General features: G+C 35.6%; 1 protein-coding gene across 8 annotated transcripts in view; it reads right to left on the bottom strand.

The window, feature by feature from the left end:
- Positions 1–4,294: 4,294 nt before the first annotated feature.
- LOC126976512 (uncharacterized) overlaps positions 4,295–23,787 on the bottom strand; it is a 176,551-nt gene continuing 157,058 nt past the window's right edge. For 7 of the 8 annotated variants that reach the window (XM_050824879.1, XM_050824880.1, XM_050824877.1 and 4 more), the window contains 2 exons: positions 10,238–10,479; positions 4,295–6,245 (listed from right to left, as the gene is read on the bottom strand). In XM_050824879.1, coding sequence (XP_050680836.1) covers positions 5,934–6,245; positions 10,238–10,479 — 554 coding nt within the window. In that variant the 3' untranslated portion in view covers positions 4,295–5,933. Of the gene's footprint in view, positions 6,246–10,237; positions 10,480–18,917; positions 19,059–23,787 lie in introns of those variants that run through there. The other variant, XM_050824884.1, reaches the window with a different exon arrangement.

The following is a 23,787-nucleotide window of genomic DNA, read 5'->3' as shown; positions in this document are numbered from 1 at the left end:
TTTTTTTTTTAATTTAAAATATTTATTTTTTACGTTGTAAATTTGAGCCGAAAATTCTCACGTTAAAATACTTATCAGCTTTTTCAAATGAAGGTCAATGGGCTTTTGATCGTTCAAATCTCTACGAAGGGTTTTGTTCTTTAGAATCGTTGCAATTTGAAACGCGATGAAACGAAAAAGCGAGACGATAGAGGCGCCGTTGCCAGCTATTATAATATAAAAAACTATTATTTTGGCCGCCGCGCCAAATTATGATTTCAACAATATGGATATCCTATCCGAGGTTCTCGAGGGTGCAGAAAAAGAATTTGGGATCATTTGTTAAATCCAAGATGGCCGCCGTGAAAATTATGATTTCAAGAATATTGGTTATCATATCCGAGGTTTTCTAGGGTCCAGAGAACGTATTACGTGGCCACCGTGCAAAATAATGATTTCAACAATATGGATATCGTGCTTCAATCGCGTGTAAAGATTACATGCACATACTTTTTTTTCTTCTTGGAAATTACGTAAATTACGTTAAAATGTAATTAATTCCACAAAGTGGCTGTGCGAGGCAAAAAATTTCTTTGTAATGAGATTTTGTCTTTATATGTTTATTTAATCAAAACAAATCTTATTACTATATTTACAATACTACGACTACATAAAATTAAAACTATCATTACGTGGAAGCGTACCAAGAATACTGGCAGCATTACCCCGTTGGATAGCAAGGCTGATCCGTTGACCGAAATAGCTGCCAGCGCTTGGGTTTCCAGTAGCCTTATTGAGGCGCGAAGATAGTATTTTGAACATTCTCCGCGCCTCTGGGCCCCACGGGCCAAGTGTCTCGACACCAAACGGCACAAAGATGTATGACTCACTGAGACCAACATATTTGCGACGCTTGCTGTCTTCGGCAGTCGAAGCAGCAGCCCCAGCACCAACTGACGTAACATGGACATGAGAAGGAGCCAGAGTGTCGACGCAAGTAGCGTCCCACACCAGCGCCCTTCCCCGTGCCCAAGCCACCAGCGTCATTCCATCAGGACGCTTGCCATCGCGGCGGGTAATACCATTTGGCTCTAAAACAGCTGGTATATTAAGAGCGGCAAATGCCCTGCGGATGACTTCATTAATGCTGGCGTGACGACTGATACGGCCTGCCGATTTTAGGCAGGATAACCCGTGGCGTCCAAGAGCATCTACCTGAACGCCACATCTACATTGATGTGGTTCATTCAGTTTTATACCTAGCCGGAGTGATACGCATATTGACAATGTCATATTGTCAAGTAGCGTTCCAATCGGCGCAGAAGGCAAGGCTTGTAACCAAAAGCCCGACTCATTTTGTGTCACGGCCAAAAGACGAGCACGCTCTGTTATGTCAGTAGATGAGATCAATAGATCATCAAAGGCTGACTTACAAAGAAGTGCGTCCCATGCTTTTTGACACTTTAAATCGTCTGGAAAATTTTGAATGTTTGCAATATTTAGCCAAGCATTGTTAGCTTCGTTCAAATACACAATCTCTGAGTTACCTGATACATGATTTACAATTCTAGTAACCAAAGGCTGCGCACTATGAACTGAAGATAGAAATGCTGGTAAGGCATTTAATGAGATTTTTGAGTAATGCTTTCCAAGTAATATGTTATTTTGTACCTGTTGTTTCGTTTTGTCGCATTTCTTCACTTGTCTCAGACCATTCATCCCAGTTAATGTCTTCCGAAGCACTTCTTTGTTCTTATTCTGTATTTTCTCTGAACCAGTTTGCTTGGATGCTTCAGCATAAGATTTTTTCCCAGCAGAAGGGTCGGATTGACCTGGTGCATCTTGACATTCTATATTAAGCGTTGGATTATTTCTGTTGTAAATTCAGTCTCCAGTTCTGGTGGGGACTTGGAGGCACATTTAAAGTGAGAGCTCTTATGATACACAAAACTCAATCATCAGTTCTCGGATCCTCTTCTCTTTACTACGTATTGGGCAGATTCTGGCCAAGGCCATGTGTTTTCCTCCACAAATGTTACATTAAAATGAGGTTCTCATACAGTTTTTATAGCTATCTCCACTCTTCTTCTTTAGCCGTTCTCAACCTCTAAGGTGTAGGCCTACCTCAGCTTCCATCTTTTCTGGTCTTGAGCAGTTTCCAACCATTTTGTTCCCGCCAGTCTTTTGATATCGTCGTACCAACGCATCTGCGGTCTTCCTCTCGGGCGTTTCTCACCCCATGGGGGGGTGAGCTATCTCCATTTTTTGGGCAATAGATTTTATACGAAGGACATATCATAACAGAATGGCTGAATCTCCAGCAGTGCAAGCACAGTGTCACAGGGTGTTAAAAATTTTAACATGAGGTGATAACCTGGATCTATATAGCATAATCTAATTTTTTAGCAAATTTCGCATTTTCCATCAGATCTATTTCTATGTTTTAACTTTTTATTCCAAGTATTTGAACGTAATTGCATTCTTAAGTTCTTCGGACACGTCTCCCGGCGCGAGAGTGAGTGCATTAAGCGCCTTGTCGTTCAGGGTAAAGTGGAGGGTACCAGAGGGCGGGGACGGTCACCCATGCGATGGACCGACCAAATTAAGTCCTCTGTGGGCGGTCCATTGAAACAGTGCACCAGATTGTCGGCCAGCAGGGAAAAGTGGCGAAGTCTCGTGGGGCGCATCACATCCGCCTCAAAAGGTTTCACTTCGTGATGACCACGACCGCTCTGTCAAGAGTGTAACGACGAAGAAGATTTGAACGTAACAACTCAACAACTCAGAGTTTCTAAAATTTCTTCATCCGTATAGTCCAAATCTGTCTTTTATCATTGCATATGTGTGTGTCATTTCCATATATTTATACATATTAAAACTCGTCAGCACTATCCTCTTTTAATTGTTTTTCCCAAGATATTGGGCTTCCCGAGAAGTTGTGCAAACGAGGCACTAGCTTCTTGGCTGATGTGTTGTTATCAACGATGTATACTCCAACTTAAAACGCCTAAATACTGCTGTTCCACAAGGCTTATCTAATATAAGGCTATTCCCTACACTGTCTCCTCTGCTTATCAGTGATGTGATGCAAATCATAAAAGCGAAATTATTTTTTACGGTTTTCACCTCTGGGCGGATGCTTCCCAGTACCAACTTCTTCAATTTGACCGTCAACTCATCTGCGATCGGCTAGATTCTTTGACGTTGCGTAGATATGTAAGGTCTCCTTTCATCTTCTACCGCATAGTTCAGGGGGAGTGCTCAGAGGAGTTATACAAGTTAATATGGGAAATCAAATTTCGCCAGTGGACTTTACGACAAAATGCAAAACTACATAATTTTAATGCCTGGCATTCCATAACCGCGCGTATCGCAGGAAACTTTTCCTTGTACAACCGCTTTGTGACAACGTCTGCTGGCTGTTATATGGCCGCATCGTTTGGCCCATGTTATATAAAAAAAAAGTTACAAGAATAAATGAGAACTTTAGTCATAAGCACGGACTAGTAAAAAAAGAAGGACTCCGCGCCGTGATATTAACAAGCGAAGCACCTTTATGATAGTGTGTGTGCGGTTACGGGGTATACTACCTAACCTAACCTAACATACACAATTTTTATTATTGCGACGCAAACTGATCTGTCACAGACGATGGCAAAGCTCATAATGGCGGCCGATCGGCTTGTGTAAGTGTATGCGTGGGGCTATGTGGTGCCTCATTGCTATGTAAGGTGACAAGGAGTCCTTATTTTTTTACTCGTCCGTGGTCGTAAGTAGGTATTTTTAAAGATTTGGGAAAATAATTTCGAAATATAGTCACTTTATATTAACATTTTTTATCACAAATAAATTGACTTATAAAAGTATAGGTGGTAGATCGACCATTTATTTAGGCGAATTTGAGAAAAAACGGTTATTATAATATTTGAATTTAAGTGTATATAGAAGGAGGCTGGTAATTCGCCTGTAGAACCATACATATAGATGCGATCAGTGATTGAGAAATAAGGAAGACATGCCGTACCTTTACTGACGTGCACGTCTAGGTTAAGATGGCCGCCTGCTGTTCTGGCTTGATGATGACGAAACAGTTTTAATCGCAAGCTTTGCACCAATCACTGTCACTCATTGGTGGTTCAATTGTCTTAATATTACTTTAATAAGTAGAAAACAAGCTCATAAGGCATGTCGAAGGACGCGGGGAAAGGTGCGGGAAGCGGGAGGTGTTTAAGAGGTGTGATCGCATCTAAACTTTTTAAATTTTACTGAAAGAAACAATAGCGTCACTAATAGGATAGGAATAAAAACAAATGTATTTGTACTTTCGAAACAACATTTATTTTATATGTACACTAGAATTTCGCGTCTTTGTTAAATGTACAAATAATATATGCACAACTTCAGCATTGCAAATCATACTAACCGGGTTCACAAAGTGTCATTACAAAATATTTAAATGGTTTCGTAATAAAACTCGTTAAAAGAAGATAATAAATTCCTTTGGTAGGTAGTCGGTGCTTATTTAAATAATTGGTCCCATTGGTCTGGATTGTAAAAGCTAATACTGATAATGTTACGGCATTGTAATACATTAACGTTCAGTAAAAGAAAGAAAACTTGAAAAAATGTCAAAACCAGCAACTGTTAAATTAATTTACATATAAATAAGCATTACAGTATATTTTGTTCGTTTCGCAATCAAAGAAATTCCGTTTTAGAATGTTGGTAAGCTAGCTACTAGCTTCAAATTGTGTTGGTTTTGATACCTATGTTAGATACAATTCTTTGGTTATATAATATTGCTTTTAGGCAGTAATAATTCTAGGAACATTAGAATACATCCTAAAATTTTGAATATTGTATCCGATTTTACTTTCTATACAACATTTATAGTCCAATGATAGTCTTTTAGATCGCATTTGTATGCAGTAGTTTCTTTTGGTACGGTAATTAAATTATAACCTAATTCTTACGGATAGAAAGAGTCAAAAATACGAGTTCTTAGAATGTAGTGAGGGAGAAGACATTCAAACTGCTTCAAACAACTCGAGACGGAAATATGATATATCATTAATTGTTCAAGTTGTGCAATGAAAATCTGTACATGTAGAAAATATCGGTTACTTCGATTGATTATAACAATAACGTTAGTATTATAGTCGTTATTCAAGACTAGAATGGGAACAAAATAGAACGATCATTTGTTCATCACTAGTTCTAAATAAGTCGTTATGAAAATGGTTCGAAAACATTCGAAGGTGAATTGTTAATTTATGAAGATGTCTTATATCTGCCATCGAATGTTCTCGCACCCATTGTTAAATTGTTTTAGTTCTTACAGATGCCCCACATATCACGCGGTTTGTAATTTATACATTTTTTAAACTACTGGTCCTACTGCGCCAATTTTTCAACAGTATATGAACATTTGCAATGAATTTAACGTATACTTTCCCCACGTTAAGCGTAAGGATTCGTTTACTACAGATGCAATAAATTGAGCAAATGGATTGCGTAAAATATAAAAAACAATAGTCCAAACAGTTCAAAATATTTTAAACGAATTTGAATGGAAGAGATATCTTATCATAAAGAAAATATTCATAAAAATGTTCAACAGTTTACAAATTATTAATCACTTAAACAATAATAATTCTTATTCATATATACAGCAGGTAGGTAAATTAAGTAACTAGTTTTTAATAACATTTTTAATATCACATAAGTACGCATCATTCTCAAGCTCGACATTCTAATAACATTAAGAATCGATCCACGTATGATTACATTACTTTGACGGACGTTTAATAAAATAATACCTCAACGATTTAATGACACAATTAAATTAATCCTACTCGAGGAGCCGCACGTTATCTAAATGCTCAACTGCTCATGTCTATTATATACAATGGGAACAGCAGTCGGTAAGGTAACACAGTTGGTCTGGTCAGCCTTCATCTGATTGCTTGCGGCGCCCTGTAAGGGGGAGGTGGCGTTTTAGGGACTGAACCACGCGGGCGGTGGACTGAAGCCACGGGTTGGTTGCGGATGTCCTCGAGTTGTCCAGGGATTGTGGGGGCGTCGAAGTGCTGGGTGTGAGGAGTGTCGATTCGGTGGCTGGTGCTCGCAGGAAGTAGCCTGGCCGGGTTCAACTTGATAGCGTCGTCGTAGGTCGGCGGCGCTCCGGCCACCGTGTCGTAATCCGGCGGCTTTTGTTGCATGCTCTCTTCATCCGGCATTGATATGACATGAATCGGATCGTCAATCTGAAATGGAAAAAGATAATCATTGTAGACTGACACACGGTAATATCTTAGATCATTTATATGTCTAGAATCTAGATAGACTGTGAAAACGTCTAAAAAAATCTAGGTTGACGGTTAACGTCTATTTTGAGCAATAGACAAACACTATCATAAAGTAACATACAAATCGCAAGTTTAAGACGTAGTTTGTCACGCACACTAAATTAATAAACCTGGAATGTTTTCATCGGTTGCCTAGCAGCAAAACGCTCTATCGAGACGTATAATAAGTCTATTATAATATAATCCTTTGACGTTATAGTATAATAGTATTTTTATGAACGTCGCTTTTTACTATAAGTTTTTGCGGACCTGTAAAAAGTTGCCGATGAAAATCTAATCTAAATATCAAATAAAGTACGCTTTGCATAGCAATAGCATAATTGTTATACAAATTGGTGGCAATTTCAAGGGATGATTTGCATTGAAGTTAATATCAACGAGAAAATCATAGCTCCATGATTTATTTCGACTTACTCTGCGGAATAAATCAATAACTATGTTGTAAATAATAATAACTTACTCAGTGATTTTGTAGCTATTTTGTTTTATTGTTTAAATGGTGAGTACTCCATAATGCTAATAAGTCATTCTAATGGTACCATTGTCTACAATTATTTATGCCCTACGTAGGGTTGCCAACTTATTTTAGAAGTAGAGTAGTGATTATAATTATTAGTTGACGATTTTTGTAAACATATATTAAATTTTCTACTGACAATGAACAGTCATAATATTTATTTCTTTAATTTTTTCTTTGAGAGACTGTTTCTACCCAAGCTGATATATAGCACGAACAGCTCTCATTTGCAGAGTAAACACAATATCAATGTCAGCAGCATGACCCCACAGTAAAATACCGTACGTCATGATGCTGTGAAAATAACTGAAGTATCTAGCGGTCGCAACTGCGTGTACTCTCTAATCTTTCTAACTGCATTTGCCACAGAGCTGAGTCTATCTGCTAGTTGGACAATATGTTGACCCCACTGAAGCTTATTATCTAACGTGATATCCAAGAAGGCTGTAGTGTCCACAAGTACCAATCTCTGGTATTTATAAGTACGTTGGTTTGTACCTCCGCTGTGTTTAGTGTAATGATCCGTAAACACTTTGTTATTTTTTTACTGTTTAAGTGTAGATTATTCGTCTCAAACCAACGCACTTTCTTTGAGAGTGCATTGTGTACCTCGTCATAAAAATCAGAACGTCGCTTCACTTTAAAAATAAGTGAAGTAACATCAGCAAACAATAAAATCTCACGGCTATCATCTACCACAAAATGTAAATCGTTAATATACTATATAAGAAACAAGAAAAGACCGAGACTAGAACCCTGCGGAACACCTATTCCTTCAGGTTTTCCCGAAGAGCGTTTGCCATTTACATCAACTATCTGAACCCTTTCGCTTAAATATGATTTTAACAGATTTACGGCTGTATTTTTTTCCTCCATAATGCTTTAGTTTTAGGAGTAATATTTCATGGTGGACGCAGTCAAATGCTTTGGAAAAATCACTAAAATGTAATGCCACACAACAATGTAAAATAAAATCAAAAGATTCCTCTATTTTATGTACTTAGGTATATGTAACCATAAATGAATATAATACCGTCTCTTTGTTTTCATCAAGCAAGAGTGTATCTTTATGCTTTCATAAGTTATTAACACCCAAAATATGGCCAGCGCTAAATACTTAAAAACTCAGTGTTATAATGTTGTCTATTTGGCGCTGTTAGTCTAACCTTGATGTACACCATCTTAAAATAGCCATTGCCCAGTTGTATTAGCTGTCAACGGAGTTTGAATTGATTAGCATACACGTAATAATAAAATTCTATACGCATCATATTGTAGGTACAATATTGAGATAAATTCAGTCATTTAAATCTTAGAAACATTTATAGCAAATAAGTTTTTACATTTTTTTAGAAGGATTTTCAAGTGAAGCTCAATGTTTAATATGTAAATACTATAATATAGTATATACTTTATACTGTGCATTGTTAAAATAAAGTTTTTATTTGATTAATATATAATTGAAATTAAGTTTTAAAAATAATTGAAATTAATTTAATTGGTTTTAAACATTGCAAAATATCTAATTTTAATACTAAAAGTTCTGTGTTTTCACTTCTATCGGCTGTCTCTACAATTGCTATTTTTTTTTGTATTACATCGTATCTGAAAAAAAAGGGGCTACTAAAAGTAGAAAATTTTAAATATATTCAAGCAAAATCGTAACGAAAACTTAAAGTTTTTACTTTAACTAACAACTAAATAAACAAAGTTTTAGTTTGTGATTCTGATTTTTTTTGGGAATAGACAGGAGTCGGAACGATCAATCGGCTCATTTAGCAATGATGTTCTAGAACATCCCTAACATATTAGGGACATAATATCTTTCGAAGTCTGCTCAAAGACAATGTAAACATACTTTTCATGCGTCAACTGTCACTGTCCGAATCGGGTTCTTAATTCAACAATACGTAAGCTGAACTAAATATATGTTTTACATTGCTGCTTATTGACCAAGCATTTTTTACATAAATGCGGCAATGTATAAATATAGTAGTTGAAGAATATGTTATGTTTTTAAAGTGATAACCCTCACTTCTAGGATTAATACACAAATTAAATTTGAAAAACAATATTTCATGAACGATGCGGGATTCGAACCCACGACCTCCAGCGTTCCGTGCCGGTGCTCTAACCAACTGAGCTAACTGTTCGAGTACCGCGTCGTTACAAAATTCTGTTTGCTTTGTTCAACTCTCAGGTTGTGGCTTCATCTACAGGATCTACTTTACAGTTGATAACCTGCTCAACCCCAATATTTGCATATTAGGAAATTGACTTGAGATGTCGCTCTTGTAAATCAAAACAAAATGTTATGTTTTTATATAATATATAAGTGATAATCCTCACTTCTAGGATTAATAAACAAATAAAATTTGAAAAACAAAATTTCATGAACGATGCGCGATTCGAACCCACGACCTGCGGCGTTCCGTGCCGGTGCTCTAAACAACTGAGCTAACCGTTCGAGTACCGCCTCGTTATAAAATTCTGTTTGCTTTGTTCAACTCTCTTCAAATTCAATTATGATGAAGCCACAACCTGAGAGTCGTGGGTTTGAATCCCGCATCGTTCATAAAATTTTGTTTTTCAAATTTTATTTATATTAGTTGAAGTTCTTTATGGTGTAATTTGTGGCATATTCCATATTTCGGAGTATTATTATAGGATGTGATTTGTCTATATGTATAGAATGTCATTACATGATGAATGATAATGTTGACACTGCTATGGTTGTTATTTATACGTGGGAGGTTTCCTAGCATAGTATGCCGACTGGGCACCACAGCGGCATTTTTTTCCGTTTGAAGGGCTTTGTAGCTAGTGAAATTATAAGCTATTGAGACTGAACATCATATGTCTTAATTGGTCGATGCAATCACGGTGCCGCTGGGGTTTTCTAGAATCCTGATCTAGCACTACATCATACAAAAATAATTATGACGAGATAAGTAATCAATAATAATATGGATGTGAGATACATATTATTACTTATAACTTATGGAATGTGAGCAGTTTTTTGTAAATACATTTTGCATATCTTGGACACGGTTCTATCTGGACGGAAAGTTCTAGACCCTTATTTGATAGTATTTTGGAGCAAAAGCCATCTAGCTAGGTGTCACCTCTAGGAAAACGATTCGCCATTCAGAATCAAACCAGTCAAGTCTCATTTGCCCAGTAATTTAACTAGCTACGGCGCCCTTCTGACCGAAACACATTAGTGCTTACACATTACTGCTTCACGGCAGAGATGGGCGCCGTTGTGGTACCCATAATCTAGACGGCATCCTGTGCAAAGGAGCCACTGGTTCCAGGTATCCGACACTGAGAGTGATTGTAAGATAATATTGGGATAGGTGGTAATACTAACTTGATGAGTATCAGGCGATGCACGGTCGTTGTGAGGCTGCCGCGCCGGTGACTGGAGCCAGCAGCACATGGCGGCGCAGATGAGCAGAGCGCCGGCAACAATACACGCCACGCCTACATAGCGGACTGGCTCCGCGTAGTCCTCAGCCAGCCCCAACCAGTTGATGAGGGCACCGGCGCAGAGCAGCACCATGCCATAGCGGTACGGACGTTGTGACTGTCTACCTTCGTCTAGAGACATGCCTGTAACAAACAATATTTATGTTAAAATGCTGAATCAGTAACTCCAACATTAAGTAGTAACATTTTTGTGTTTCGGTCTGAAGATGACGAGCGCAATTATAGTGCCGCTCAGAATTATTGTGTTTTACATCCTGAGCGACACTGCATTGTAATGGGCAGGTCGTATCAATTACCATCAGCTGCTAGTCCTGCTAGTCCATCCCTTATTGTCATAAAAAAAATAATCAACCACAATGTTTTGTTGGCAATGTGTGATTTTGACTAAAGTGATTTTATTTTTGTAAGCCCTATAATAATTGTAATAAAGAGATTAATTACATTTTAGAAGCTTATGAAGAAACGAGAATCCTAAGATAATTTCTGGCTAGATATTGACTGGTCGTTCTTACTCCAACTTTTTTGTTACATATTCCAGTTGCTTATGCAAGATACAATATATTTAGCAATATACTCGTACATAAATTGAAATGAACAACAAAGAAAAATTGTGTGGGAAAGATAGAGTAATGTATAACGGATACACAATAGATGTATTACGAAATAGAATAAGAGCATGAACAAACGAAAGATAAAAAGCTCGTGTAATTGAGAAATATACTTAAGGTTTAATATAGGGAGTTTAAAAGGAGACAAGTATATAAACCCGCGTAGAAAAAGGAGTCTAGTAAAAGTAGACAACGCGAAATACAGACAGGAGAACATAAGCGAAATAGAAAAGAAGGTATTCTACAACAAAACCATGCACTTATAATACCTTCTACAAGATGTACATCACTACGACTAGGAACAAATATTAAAAGAAGTCTACATACTTAAGATAGGTACTAGCATATAAAGAGGTGGTACGAAGTTGATAATGCTAGAAAGAGATTTATCAAAATCGTAGCGCGAACTTAAAGTAAAAATAACAACTAAATAAATAAAGTTTAGTTTCGAGATGTTTCGTTGGAAAATTATAGCTATTTCTGAAGTTACTACACACAGAACACGGGAAAGCGCCATTTTACTCAGTAGGGCAACTAAGTTTATAACGGGACCGACTATTCATACAAACCGGTGATCTCAAAACGACGCAAGAGAAAGTTTACAATTGGATTAAATTACTTTATAAACTTGGTTATTTTTAAACTTAAACTCAAGGTAGATGGATTTGTTAACGTTGCTAATTGTACTGTGTTGAAGGAAGTATACTTCGTTTGAATGTTTTTAAGCTTGTTGAGTCTTGATGATCGAGGCCAAGTCGAGACAATGGGTTCTCAGCAGATGTGGGTCAAGTTCGGACGTGAGCGTTACGCATAGCTGCGATTTGCAAATAACCTATGGATATAATTAGATTTAGATCATGAGTAGACTTTGTAAAATTCTCTGCCATTTGTAGAGGCTGAAAACTTATTATAATAATCTCATGCTTTTGAGCTATCGTCCCCAAGAACAAACATTGGGTTTCGCGCGCCATTACACAGAATGTTTTAAATCTTACAACAATTGTTTTCTTGACATCGACATATTTTTATGATATCCCCTGCTGTAGCAGTGTTCAGACACAGTTTAGAATTAAAATTTAAATCGTTGTTTAAAATTTAATTAATTTCATTTGTCTACATCTTTTGTATCAATGCGCATAATCAAATTAGTTACTTCCGTGAATGTTTGCGTTTGTGACTGTATACCTTTGATTTTTGTTATTGTTATTATTGTATTTGTGAAACATGTGTTAGGACGCATCTATATTTATATTCTGTATCTCTTTCCTATATTGTTCAGTTCTTGTGATGTGTTTGTTATGTTTCCTTGTAATAATAAATAAATATAACAGCACTACATTAGCAAATATTGTTGCAATATCGGGACAATCGTTAATCACGACTTTAATGAAATATAAGTCATTATTCAAATGTTTAAATTTAAAAGTTTTTACAATCAATTATCGGAAGTAAGAATCTATCACTCATTTTGCAAAACTGGCCTGAGTAGGATTATCCGGCGAACTGGTCAAGATCGCCGGAGTAGGTTATATGAGGGCAGCGCAGGACCGATCGTCATGGCGATCTTTGGGGGAGGATCCTTAAAAATATCTTTCAGAAGGTCCACAAATATTTGATACATCTGTTTACACTAAAGTCATCATAGTTCTAGGTTAAATTCATTAATTTATTGGAGATTTAAAGAAGTACGTATCTACGAATGAAACTTTATTTAAAGAAATTATATGAATATATGATATATTATGTACTCGTCGACGTAATATCAACAGAGGTCGTTCTGAGCAATCAGTAGACGTATTATTGTAATTCAATGACGTTTGTTTGGCTTCGTTACACAACTATAAATTGTTCTAACATTTATGAGACGGAATTTCTTCCAACACCGATTTTGTTTGTGTAACAAGTGTAAAGTCTTTTTTTAATTTACATTAATGACTTACCAGAAGTAACATCCCACAAAGCGGTCCTATTTGCGGATGATATATCTGTTATTGTTACCACAGATAAACGAGATGGATTACGTGTCCACGAATCAGAACTTAATAACACTATTAAAAAAATAATATTATGGCTTAATCAAAATAATCTACAGATAAATTTTAATAAGACGACATATATACATTTCAATAAAAGAATTAATGATATTGACAATTCCGATTCGATGAATATACATTTTGACCAAAATATGATAACCCATGTAGAAAGTACAAATTTTCTTGGTGTGACTATCGATAGAGATCTAAGTTGGAAACATCAAGTAAGCAAAGTTTGTAGCAAAATAAACAGTTTCTCCTTTGCACTTTATAAGTTGACGAAAGTTAGTTCGAGACAAACGGCCTTAATTACCTACTATGCGTACGTTGAGTCCATACTTAGATATGGTCTCATACTGTGGGGCAACTCTTCAATAATAAACAAAGCATTTATTGCACAGAACAAGTGCATGAGCTCTATCTGTGGTATTAAGCCTGACGTTTCATGCAAGCCCTTTTTCAAGTCACTGAAACTATTGACACTGCCCGATCTATACATTTACGAGATGGCAAAATTTGTAAAGGAAAATCACAGTGTGCTATACTTACAGCAAATGCATATGACCCACAGTACTAGAATACTTAGGAAAGCTGATAGGTTAGTGACTAGAGTCGTTCCACATAGCACTTTATTTCTTAAAAATTTCTTCTGGATGGGCATGAAAATTTTCAATAAGATCCCTGATTCATTTAAGTTGTTACCTTTTTCAAGATTTAAAGTATCCTTACACAGTTGGCTTCTTCAAAACACATTTTATTCAATAGAAGAGTTTTTTGACCACAAGGAGTAAAGGATTTTGACATTGCATTGTAAGTGAATTATTCTTATCTTGACTTTAATATTTTTTTTGTATCGTATAAAATTATAATTTTGTGTTATATAAAATAATTTAATTTATATTGTAATAAAATTTTTGCCCAAGACCAAGTTTGCATGCTATTGGTAATGGCTAAATAGGAGATACTTTAAGCCATTGTAAGACCAAATTTGTACCACCATATTTAATAGCAAATAAATGAATATGAATATGAATGAATATGAAAAAGCCGTCGAACTCTTCCGAGTAGAGACGTGCAGATTTTGTCGTAATGACGCCTTTACTCTCTCTATATATCCTGGGGTCTTAGATATTCTTGGACGACGTTGTATTGGTAGTTTAAAAGTTTATCCATATTTTAATTAAGTTTGTCCTCGGAGCTTCAAGAAATGTGTTTTAACCCACGTTCAGAACAATATAGTCACCTCGTAGAGATATCTGTACGAGCGACGGTTCTCATAAAACCGCGCGAACACAGAACACGCTACGCTCCCTTTCGAAGTGACTCATGGCTACTAAAACTCCACGAGTGTCACTATACAATCATACTAGACTCCAGTGAAAAATAATGACGCAATATGCATGTTCTATTGCGCCATCCTGTATATGCTTTTACAACATGATCCCAGAAAATGTACAAAACAAATGTGTAACGAAATTTAAAAGAATTGTTAAAAAAGTTTGTGTGATAAATATCAATGATTTTCTTACAGCCGTTCCCAATATACTATCTAAAAATAGAGATAAATAACTACCTTCTACTGTCAGTAATTAGCTGTCCCAATATACCCGATAAGTCATACTTATCGCCTTATATTGGGCGCGTGAATTGCAATTTCCATACAAAATTCTATCGCTGGTAAGCTATACGTCGTCCCATTGACAGACGGCGTATACGGATAAGGTGAGTTACCGTCGATAAGTTTATTGGGACAGAAAAGTCAACGATAGTTACGATTTTTATCTCGAGTAAGAGATAGACTGAATATTGGGAACGGCCGTTAATGGAACCACAGACTGGGACGGAGCGAACACCCTCAGGGTATTTAATTATCAAATATATTATAATGTTTATGGTACGATATTACATATTATATTGTAACCAAATTAAAAAAACCCGCTGAGTTTCTTGCGCCCGTTCTTCTCAGGTCTGAGGCATACTAATTCGAATGGGTGTTAGTTTTAGACGTTCAATTAATGATTTTAAAGCCTACTTTAAATTAAAATATTTGAATTTAAATTAAATTGAATTGACGGTGGTTAGTTACCATCGGATGAACCCCGTACGCACTTCAGTCTTATTCTACCATCATAAATTGATCGATTTGGTTATTAATAGTTTTAAAATCTCTTCTGACGCATTACGCGGTGGTTATTTTTATCTCAATGCCAGTTCCAAATATCACAATTTTATCAAAACGGATTTAATCTTAATTTGTGGTTAGTTAATAATTAGTGATAATCGACCAACACATAAAATTAGACAGATAGTATTTACTGGTTAAATGGTGTGCATAATTGTTTTTAATTTACAACTTGAAAACGTGAAACACAATAAACGTTTATTAATATTAGATATGAAATACCTGCCTATATATATAATATCTATATATATATTCGATAATATGAGCCTAGCTGAAAAAAATTTGGTATAAATGCATCAAGGGAGATCCAGAACCCGAAAAAACATTTTAGTATTCTAAGCAAAGAAATAGCCAATATTTTTCACAAATAGATCAAACATAATAATTTGCAGACGATTTGAAATATTTTTCTTTTTGTTGTGAAAGCTTCTTCAGGAGTACTTTATATTGTGGGTATTCTAATTAGATTGAGTCGCCACGCGCGGCTATGTAACGCGCATTCCGTTTAACAAAGTAATTTATACACAATTATAAATATTGTAATTTCTTTATGAAATATTGAACACAAAAATAGTAATTTTCTTTTAAAGGTTGTCACACTATAACAGGCCAGATATGAGTTTAAAAAAATCAACAGAAGTATTCTCTCTGGATACCTAGTACGAATTAGTTGCAACTACGGCCCAAATGTCACAACAAAATACCATAGTAATTTCCTAGAAGGTTGTGTAAAAAGAACTTTTCCGTCCTGTTAGGATAAGAATAGAATTTTGCACACATTAGACCTCGTATCTATGCTGAGCGGTATTGTTGAGCGCGCAAACGTAAATAGGGTCTCATTGGCGGCGACCGCAGGGGGCGCGGGGGACATGTTCAGATTGCACACAGCTTACAAACAGCATGAACCGCGCGTTTGTGCGCAGTGCAATATGAATAGTACACATTCGTTCGTGCCGACTACATACCGTTTTAATACAATATCTCAAAATGTTTCAATAAATTAACCTAAACATAACTGGCATGTGTTATTTTACTAAGAAACTCTCTTAGAAAAAAGCGGCAGATTGACAGATGACGTTTTAAGCAACTTTTGCATTCAAACTTAGCCGGGTTATACTTCGTGGCCAATCGCGATACTATAATAACAATTTTTCAAACTTATCACTGCATGTTTCATACTAAACTAAATTTCAAATTTTACTCTATTTTTACTTTATTGACATCCTCTTTGCCAAGGATAACTGTATGTGTTTATGTCCGCATATGAATGCGGTTCAAATACATGAAACATAGACTTTACACAAGTTATGGTGTATGAGAAAAATCTTTCGAAAACTACTCATAGAAAAGGTACTCACGTATTCGTCCATGGTAAGTTGTCTCAAATCCTATGGGTAGCATCATCCATACCATTTCTTAACTTAATTACAATAAAATAAATTGAATAATATTGTTTTATCGGCAATGTTAGGTCCGCGTACAGATCGCTGATATAACTCAACTAGTATGAAATATGTAATGGATTTATTTATCTTATCGCCATATTGAGATGTCTTGAATCTACTTGAACTGACAAAAATAACAAAACGTTGTTTCTCATGGTGATAAAAGTAGATATGATTCCCTTTTCCTGTATTGAAATTTTGTTAACATAAAATATTATGAACTTGCAAATTATGAAAACAAACTGGGAAGCAATGAGAATTATAAATTACTAGCGGACCCGAAAGACGCTGTTCTGTCAATATAAAAAAATAGGTATAGTATGTTATCCATAATAGATAGTTATATGCCATCGCAAGATTTTCTATAGACCTATAAAAGATACACATATTCCACCATATATTATTTTGTTATATCTCAAAGGGTTTAGACAGCGTTTTAATTGAAAGCTCCCAGACGGCTTATTTTTTCCGACACCTCAAACAAATACTGTTCATATATATATAAAAACTTGACAAATAATATACTAAAACCTTCCTCGAGAATCACGCTAAGTATTGGAGAAAACAGCATTAAAATCGGTGCAGGAGTTTTTAAGTTTATCTCAAACGGACAGACGGACATTGGCAAGCAGACAGAATTAAACCAATTATCATGATTATGATGATAGTTCGCAACGATGAGCAATCACTATGGAATCAAATAAGGGATTGAATGTTGCAAATAAAATCTCTCTCTCTCTCTCTCCGAGACTCTCCACGTGACGATCGGTCCCGCGCTGCCCTCGTCCAACGTATCCCGGCGATCTTGATCAGATCGACGGTCCATCTTGTGGGGGGCTTACCAACACTGCGTCTTCCGGTACGTGGTTGCCATTCGATGTCTTTTCTGCCGCACCGGCCATCTGTCCGTCAAACTATGCCACTGCCACTTCAGTCATGCATACTAAAGTAATAAACCTGGCCTGTTGACATACATTGCCTAACAGCACGAAGCTCTATTTACACGTATAAATTATATAATTCTATGGCTATAAGTGCGGCCGTAATATTTTCATTCGTTTAAAAGTGATTCGTCCAGAACTTAATAGAAATTCATTCAAATACAAATCTTCAATTCTCATAATACTCCGTGTGCGACCGAGCATAACAATCTATTTCCATCTGTTGTAGGTTTTTGTGAGAATTATTACTTAGTAACAATATTGTTATGTAGGGCACGGACGAGTAAAAATATAAGGACTCCGTGTCACCTTACATCTCAATGAGGCACCAAAACAAGCCGGTTAACGTGTAAATACATAGCCCCACGCATACACTAACACTAATACAAGCCGATCAGCCGCCATTATGAGAATTGTCATCGTCTTGACAGACCAATTTGCGTCTCAATAAAATATTTTAAAAAAGCAGTCGTGCGTTGTGAAAAAGTGTAAAAACAATAACATAAAAGTATTTGTGGATCACGATATCACGGCGCTGATTCCTTCTTTTTTTACTCGTCCGTGATGTAGGGTAGTTTTAAAATAAATCAATTGCCTTAGTTTCTGCCGTAGTACACGAGACTGACTTATTTGCTAATACAACACCATCTATTTTTCATTTATATAGCTTTATATATTGCATTGTCACACACACTAAAGTAAAAAACCTGGCCTGTTTTCATTGGTTGTCTAGCAGCAAGAGACTCTATCTAGATGTTTAAATTATCTAAAGTTACGTTATGTAATACTTTTGCTATTTTAAATATTAATTTTTAAAAGAACACAAGCTGTTCAATTTCTTGTTAGATTATTCTTAACAGCTTTTAAAAATGGAAAATACTTTCTGTTCAATTTCAATTTGACGCGAAAGTGTTTTCACTAAACCATTCAAACACATATACATCATCAACAATTTATGGACATACAAAAAAATTGCCAAATGTAGAGACGTAAAGTGAAAACTTAGAACTTTTAGTATTAAAATTCGGAACTACATAATTTTTGAAAACATATTAATATGTACACATTGAACTTTTCACTAAATCCATTCAATTTCACTTATAAGATATACACAGCACTGATGTTGTACAATACGTCAGCTGTATATCTACAGGTATACTGCTGTAAGCATTAGTGTGACGTGAACTCACGAGATTTCACCCATCCAAAAAGTGTGTAACTATATGTATTTATTTTTTAATTATTTCTTTATCGCGTGCGCCAGTCGTCGAGCATGCGGTGACGCGAATCCAACGAAGAAGTTTTCACTTCAAAAAAACCCGGTATAGCAATTAATTAAAAAATAAACTGACCTGTGTGGCGACCATGTTGATTCACGTAAAACCTCAATCAGATCAGGAAATCCCTATTTACAAGTACTAGGAGAACAGAATCACAAGTTTTATTAAACTGATGCTGTAGTTAGGCTGAGTCATGGTGGTCGACTAAATTAGTTCGCTCTACGTAACTAGCCTGTTACACTTGTACGCAGTCTCGCCGCCCCCGCAAGTGCAGCACTTGCGGGTGTTCCTCACCCGTCACTGGTAGAGCTAATGCGATTGAATAACTGGATTAACATTGACCAACCAGGTGACGATGTTTTAAATAACTCGTAGAAAATCTTGTTTGTACTAGTCTTGCCTCTTATACAAGTCAACATACATCATTCAGGGGTCGTGATGTGAAAGCCTTATCCACAAGCAAGAACGAAGGCAAAAGAATACTCTTACGGCCGTTCCCAATACTCAATCTATCTCCGGTTGTGGCCTACTTGAGATAAATATCGTAACTAGGGGCCGTGAAGTGAAGGCCTTATCCACAAGCAAAGAACGAAGACGAAATAATACTCTTACGGCCGTTCTCAATATTCAGTCTATCTCTTACTTGAGATAACAATCGTAACTATCGTTGACTTTTCTGTCCCAATAAACATATCGACGGTAACTCACCTTATCCGTACACGCCGTCTGTCAATGGGACGACGTATAGCTTACCAGTGATAGAAGTCTGTATGGTAATTGGAATTCACGCGTCCCAATATAAGGCGAGCAGAATGACTTACTTATCGGGTATATTGGAACAGCTTCAGATTATTGACAGCTAATTACTGAGAGTAGAAGGTAGTAATTTATCTCTATCTGTAGATAGTATATTGGGAACGGCCGTTACAGATACTCTTTACGAAGGCGAACGAAAGCCAGATAGACAATCGCCACGTCTTCTGATCCATAGCTTTTTTTTTCGTAATTCATATATTATTGTTGCGTGGATTTGGCCTTACTCTTCTTTAATGTCCTCAAATTATAAAATGATTGCATTTTTAAAATTCTTTAAATTATCAGTCGTAATGTGATACTTGGCTTTATCAATATTTAGGTTTATTTTAAATAGCTAATAATATTTGTACTTACTTCGTTTTCCGTACGCACAGAGCAACACAGGCCGCCGCCGGATTGTGTTGCTCTGTGCTTCTAACTATACTTCAATGTCATGACTATGGGCTTATTACAATTACAAAAAATCAATGCATAAATTATTTGCAAAGTTTTTTGTTATATTTTAAAATGCAAAACAAAACTAAAAACCAAAATGAAAAAACCAACAAGTTACTATAATACAAAAAATTTTATGTGTGAATTCATATGATTCGTGTAACAGTTTTGCAAATGGCGCCGACTGCCGATTTGTCAAATGTCTGCCTGGGCCTGACGTCATAAAGATGGCGGTATGTCGCTCTATGAATTTGAAGGGAGCACAATGGTTTATTTAATATCGTGTCTTTCATGATAGGCCTAAAGGCCATAAAGTGAGGATTCTCGTTACGGCAGACTGTCATTATTATATCCCAAAGAGGATGTCAATACTACGTAATAAGAGGCGGAACTGCCTAGGTAAAAATTGAAATTTAGTATGAATCGTGCAGTCATTTGAAATAAGTTTGAAATAGTAATATTTACAGTATCGCGATTGGCCACGAAGTATAATCCGGCTAAGTTCGAAAGCCAATAGTTTCTTATAACGTAGTGGATTTCGCCTATCTCCTTTTTTACAAGATTATAGCCCTCATTTGTCAATCTGTCAATGTCTGAACGTTTCATACGATCGAGTGAATCGCTTTTTTCTTAGAGAGTTTCGCTAGCCTGTTAAAACACCTGTATTATAGAAATACATTTTTTTTATCCAACTTAAGGTTAAATCTGTTAATTATTTAAATATTTTAAAGAAGTTATATTATGATTAGCACGAATTATTAATGGTGAAATCACATCAACATTCTTATATCCCTAAACGTAACAGTAGCGACAAATTGGATTGACCCAACCTTATCGGCAAGGGACAGCATGATATTAATTTGATATTTAAGTAAAGGCCATGCCATCCCCAACAATTTGGGGTACCAAGATCGCTGTATCAGATATATAAGTTGTTGGCTGTTCCGAACGAAAAGTTTTTTCATTAATTAGTATTTTTGCTTGTAAGTATGGATATACTATACTGTATTGTCGGACGACTTTATTTCCGGGATATGATGTAATATACTTTTAACATTAAATAGCTTACAGCTGCATATTGTACCTATCTAACCAGTTCCAAATATTGCTTATACGAATTATATGTACTTGAAGGGGATTACACATAACATGTGGTTTAGCGGCCGTTCCCAATATACTATCTACAGATAGAAATAAATTACTACCTTCTACTGTCAGTAATCTGAAGCTGTCCCAATATACCCGATAAGTCATTCTTATCGCCTTATATTGCAATTTCGATACAAACTTCTATCGCTGGTAAGCTATACGTCCTCCCATTGTCAGACAGCGTGTACGGATAAGGTGAGTTACCGTCGATAAATTTATTGGGACAGAAAAGTCAACGATAGTTACGATTTTTATATCAAGTAGGCCCCAACCGGAGGTTTACTTGATTTTGGAACCTACCCCTTGATTTATCATTGTAAATATATCATTAAAACGTTTTTGTAGTATGTTTTTAAAATTTCTACCAATATATCTACGTTATTTACTCAGCTGAATATTTCACATATTCAAACAGTTCTTTCGGACGCTACAATAAAACCATATTTAAATTTAACAATAGACTTTATTGCGGTTTGCAATGAAAGGTTTGCAGATATAAAAGATTTTTAGAATTAATAGAAAATAAAACGAATTTTAGATAGTTTAGCGATGCGTTAAGACTCAGATCATAATGTCATTAATATGGAACAGATGTTGCCGCTCAACGTCAGGTGTACGGTCAGCTCATCCCTGTCTCTTACAGTTATAACAATATGTAAAAAAAAACTTAGGAGGTTTCAAATTTACCTGATTAGTTTTAATAGATTTATAAAAGTTTGTGATTGTATTCGACAGTTTTCCCTAAAATTTAGAATGTTTAAAAACAAGCGATCAACTCAACTGACTGGCATAGTACTTTTCCCCATAAATATAATGGAGTTGGATGATGGATATCCCCATAATGGAGTTAAATAGTCATAAACGCTTAACTATAATGTGTTGCCAACATAATTGTAACTATTATGGTCTCAGTTCCCACAACTATCCAACTAAGTGAATTTTATATCATTACTTAGATATCGTGTGACACCAAACCGCTGACCGCATGGGTTAGCAAGTAATCTCACTATTTACCAGTACTTATAGCTAAATATAACCTTGATATGCTTGGAACATGTTAATTTATTAGCAGAATATCTTTAACGGGCACACCAAAAACAGCTTTAAAAACCATTCTAACATGACAATCAGCCAAAATATAGATTGATAAATCGATTTGCCAAATTCCTTTGAATTATATTAATCTGTCTATACAGATTAGGTAAGTATAGAAATCGTTAAGATATGTCATTTCATACATAGGTACGGTCTTAAATCGTTAAAATTAAATTTTATGCTTTACTATCTGTGTATAAGAAAAAGTTTTCGGCAAAATCCATTAAATTAGGGTGGCGCCACAGTAGCATCACGGTAAATTAAAAAAGAAGCGCCAAATATAAAATAATACTAATCACAGTAGAGAGAATAGAATATAATTATTAAAGTGCACTACTTTTCCCTATAATAATTCTTTAAAGTTATATTTACTAACTAAATTATTTTGTACAACGTAAGATGTTGAAATTTTCACTATTTAACTACTTTGGTCGACAATAATATTATTTTTTTTACTCAGCATACTGCAATTCGTTTACAATTGCTACATTCATACTTTATACCATACACTGTGCCTACACCAGCGCCACTGTGGAAGCTTTTTGAACTATTATTTACTACATAAGCTATACCTACTCCTTGTTTCTATCCACCATACCTTATTAGGTGGTCTATTTTTTTTTTATTAACACGTTCGCCAATTATATTTTAACATATCAGACACTAGAGAGATAATTTTACCACAGACTTTGTATTTTGATAATAATAACTCAAATTGGATTGGTTCTAATTAACAGTTCCAAGCTATATTAAAAATTAAGAATATCACTCATTTTAAAAATAGATTTTAAAGTTACGTGACGTCATTGACTTTATAATCTGAAAATAATATGTTACACCATTATTAAACGTTTGTTCATTACTATTTTATCTTAATTACAGAAATCATAAATTTGTGATTATGCTTTTTCAATACATATAATACTAGCTGACCCGACAGACGTTGTTCTGTCAATAAACGGTTCGAGAGATATGGTAAATGCGTGAGTGGGATCGTCTCATGCCAAACTATATATGTTAACCTTCCTTGAGCTTCAACGAATCTATTACAAAAGATTTCATTGAGATCGTTCGAATAGTTTAGGAGTTATTAGGGAACATACAAACATACATTCCTATTTTATATATATAGAATATTTAAGAGGCATTATCGAAAGTTATTCAATCTAGAACTATAGACGAGGAAATTTTACGGGATTATTGTCGTCACTCGAACGGCTGGCTCAGTGGAAGAGCACTCGCACGGAATGCGAGAGGTCTCGCTTTGTTCATAAATTTTGTTTTCAAATTTAATTTGTGTAATTAATCCAAGAGATGAGGGTTATCACTTTAAAAAATAACAAATTGTTTACTTATTGGCTAGTAATTTCAGTACATAACAACTTCAAGATACTTAATGGCTTTAAGGGTAAATGTTAAGCTATTGCATAGCTTCTATCGCGAGCCT

The sequence above is a fragment of the Leptidea sinapis genome, chromosome 41, assembly GCF_905404315.1.
Source record: "Leptidea sinapis chromosome 41, ilLepSina1.1, whole genome shotgun sequence".
NCBI classification, from domain to species: Eukaryota; Metazoa; Arthropoda; class Insecta; order Lepidoptera; family Pieridae; genus Leptidea; species Leptidea sinapis.
The sequence above is the reverse complement of the archived record's forward strand: the minus strand, read 5'-3'. Positions and strand labels throughout refer to the sequence as shown.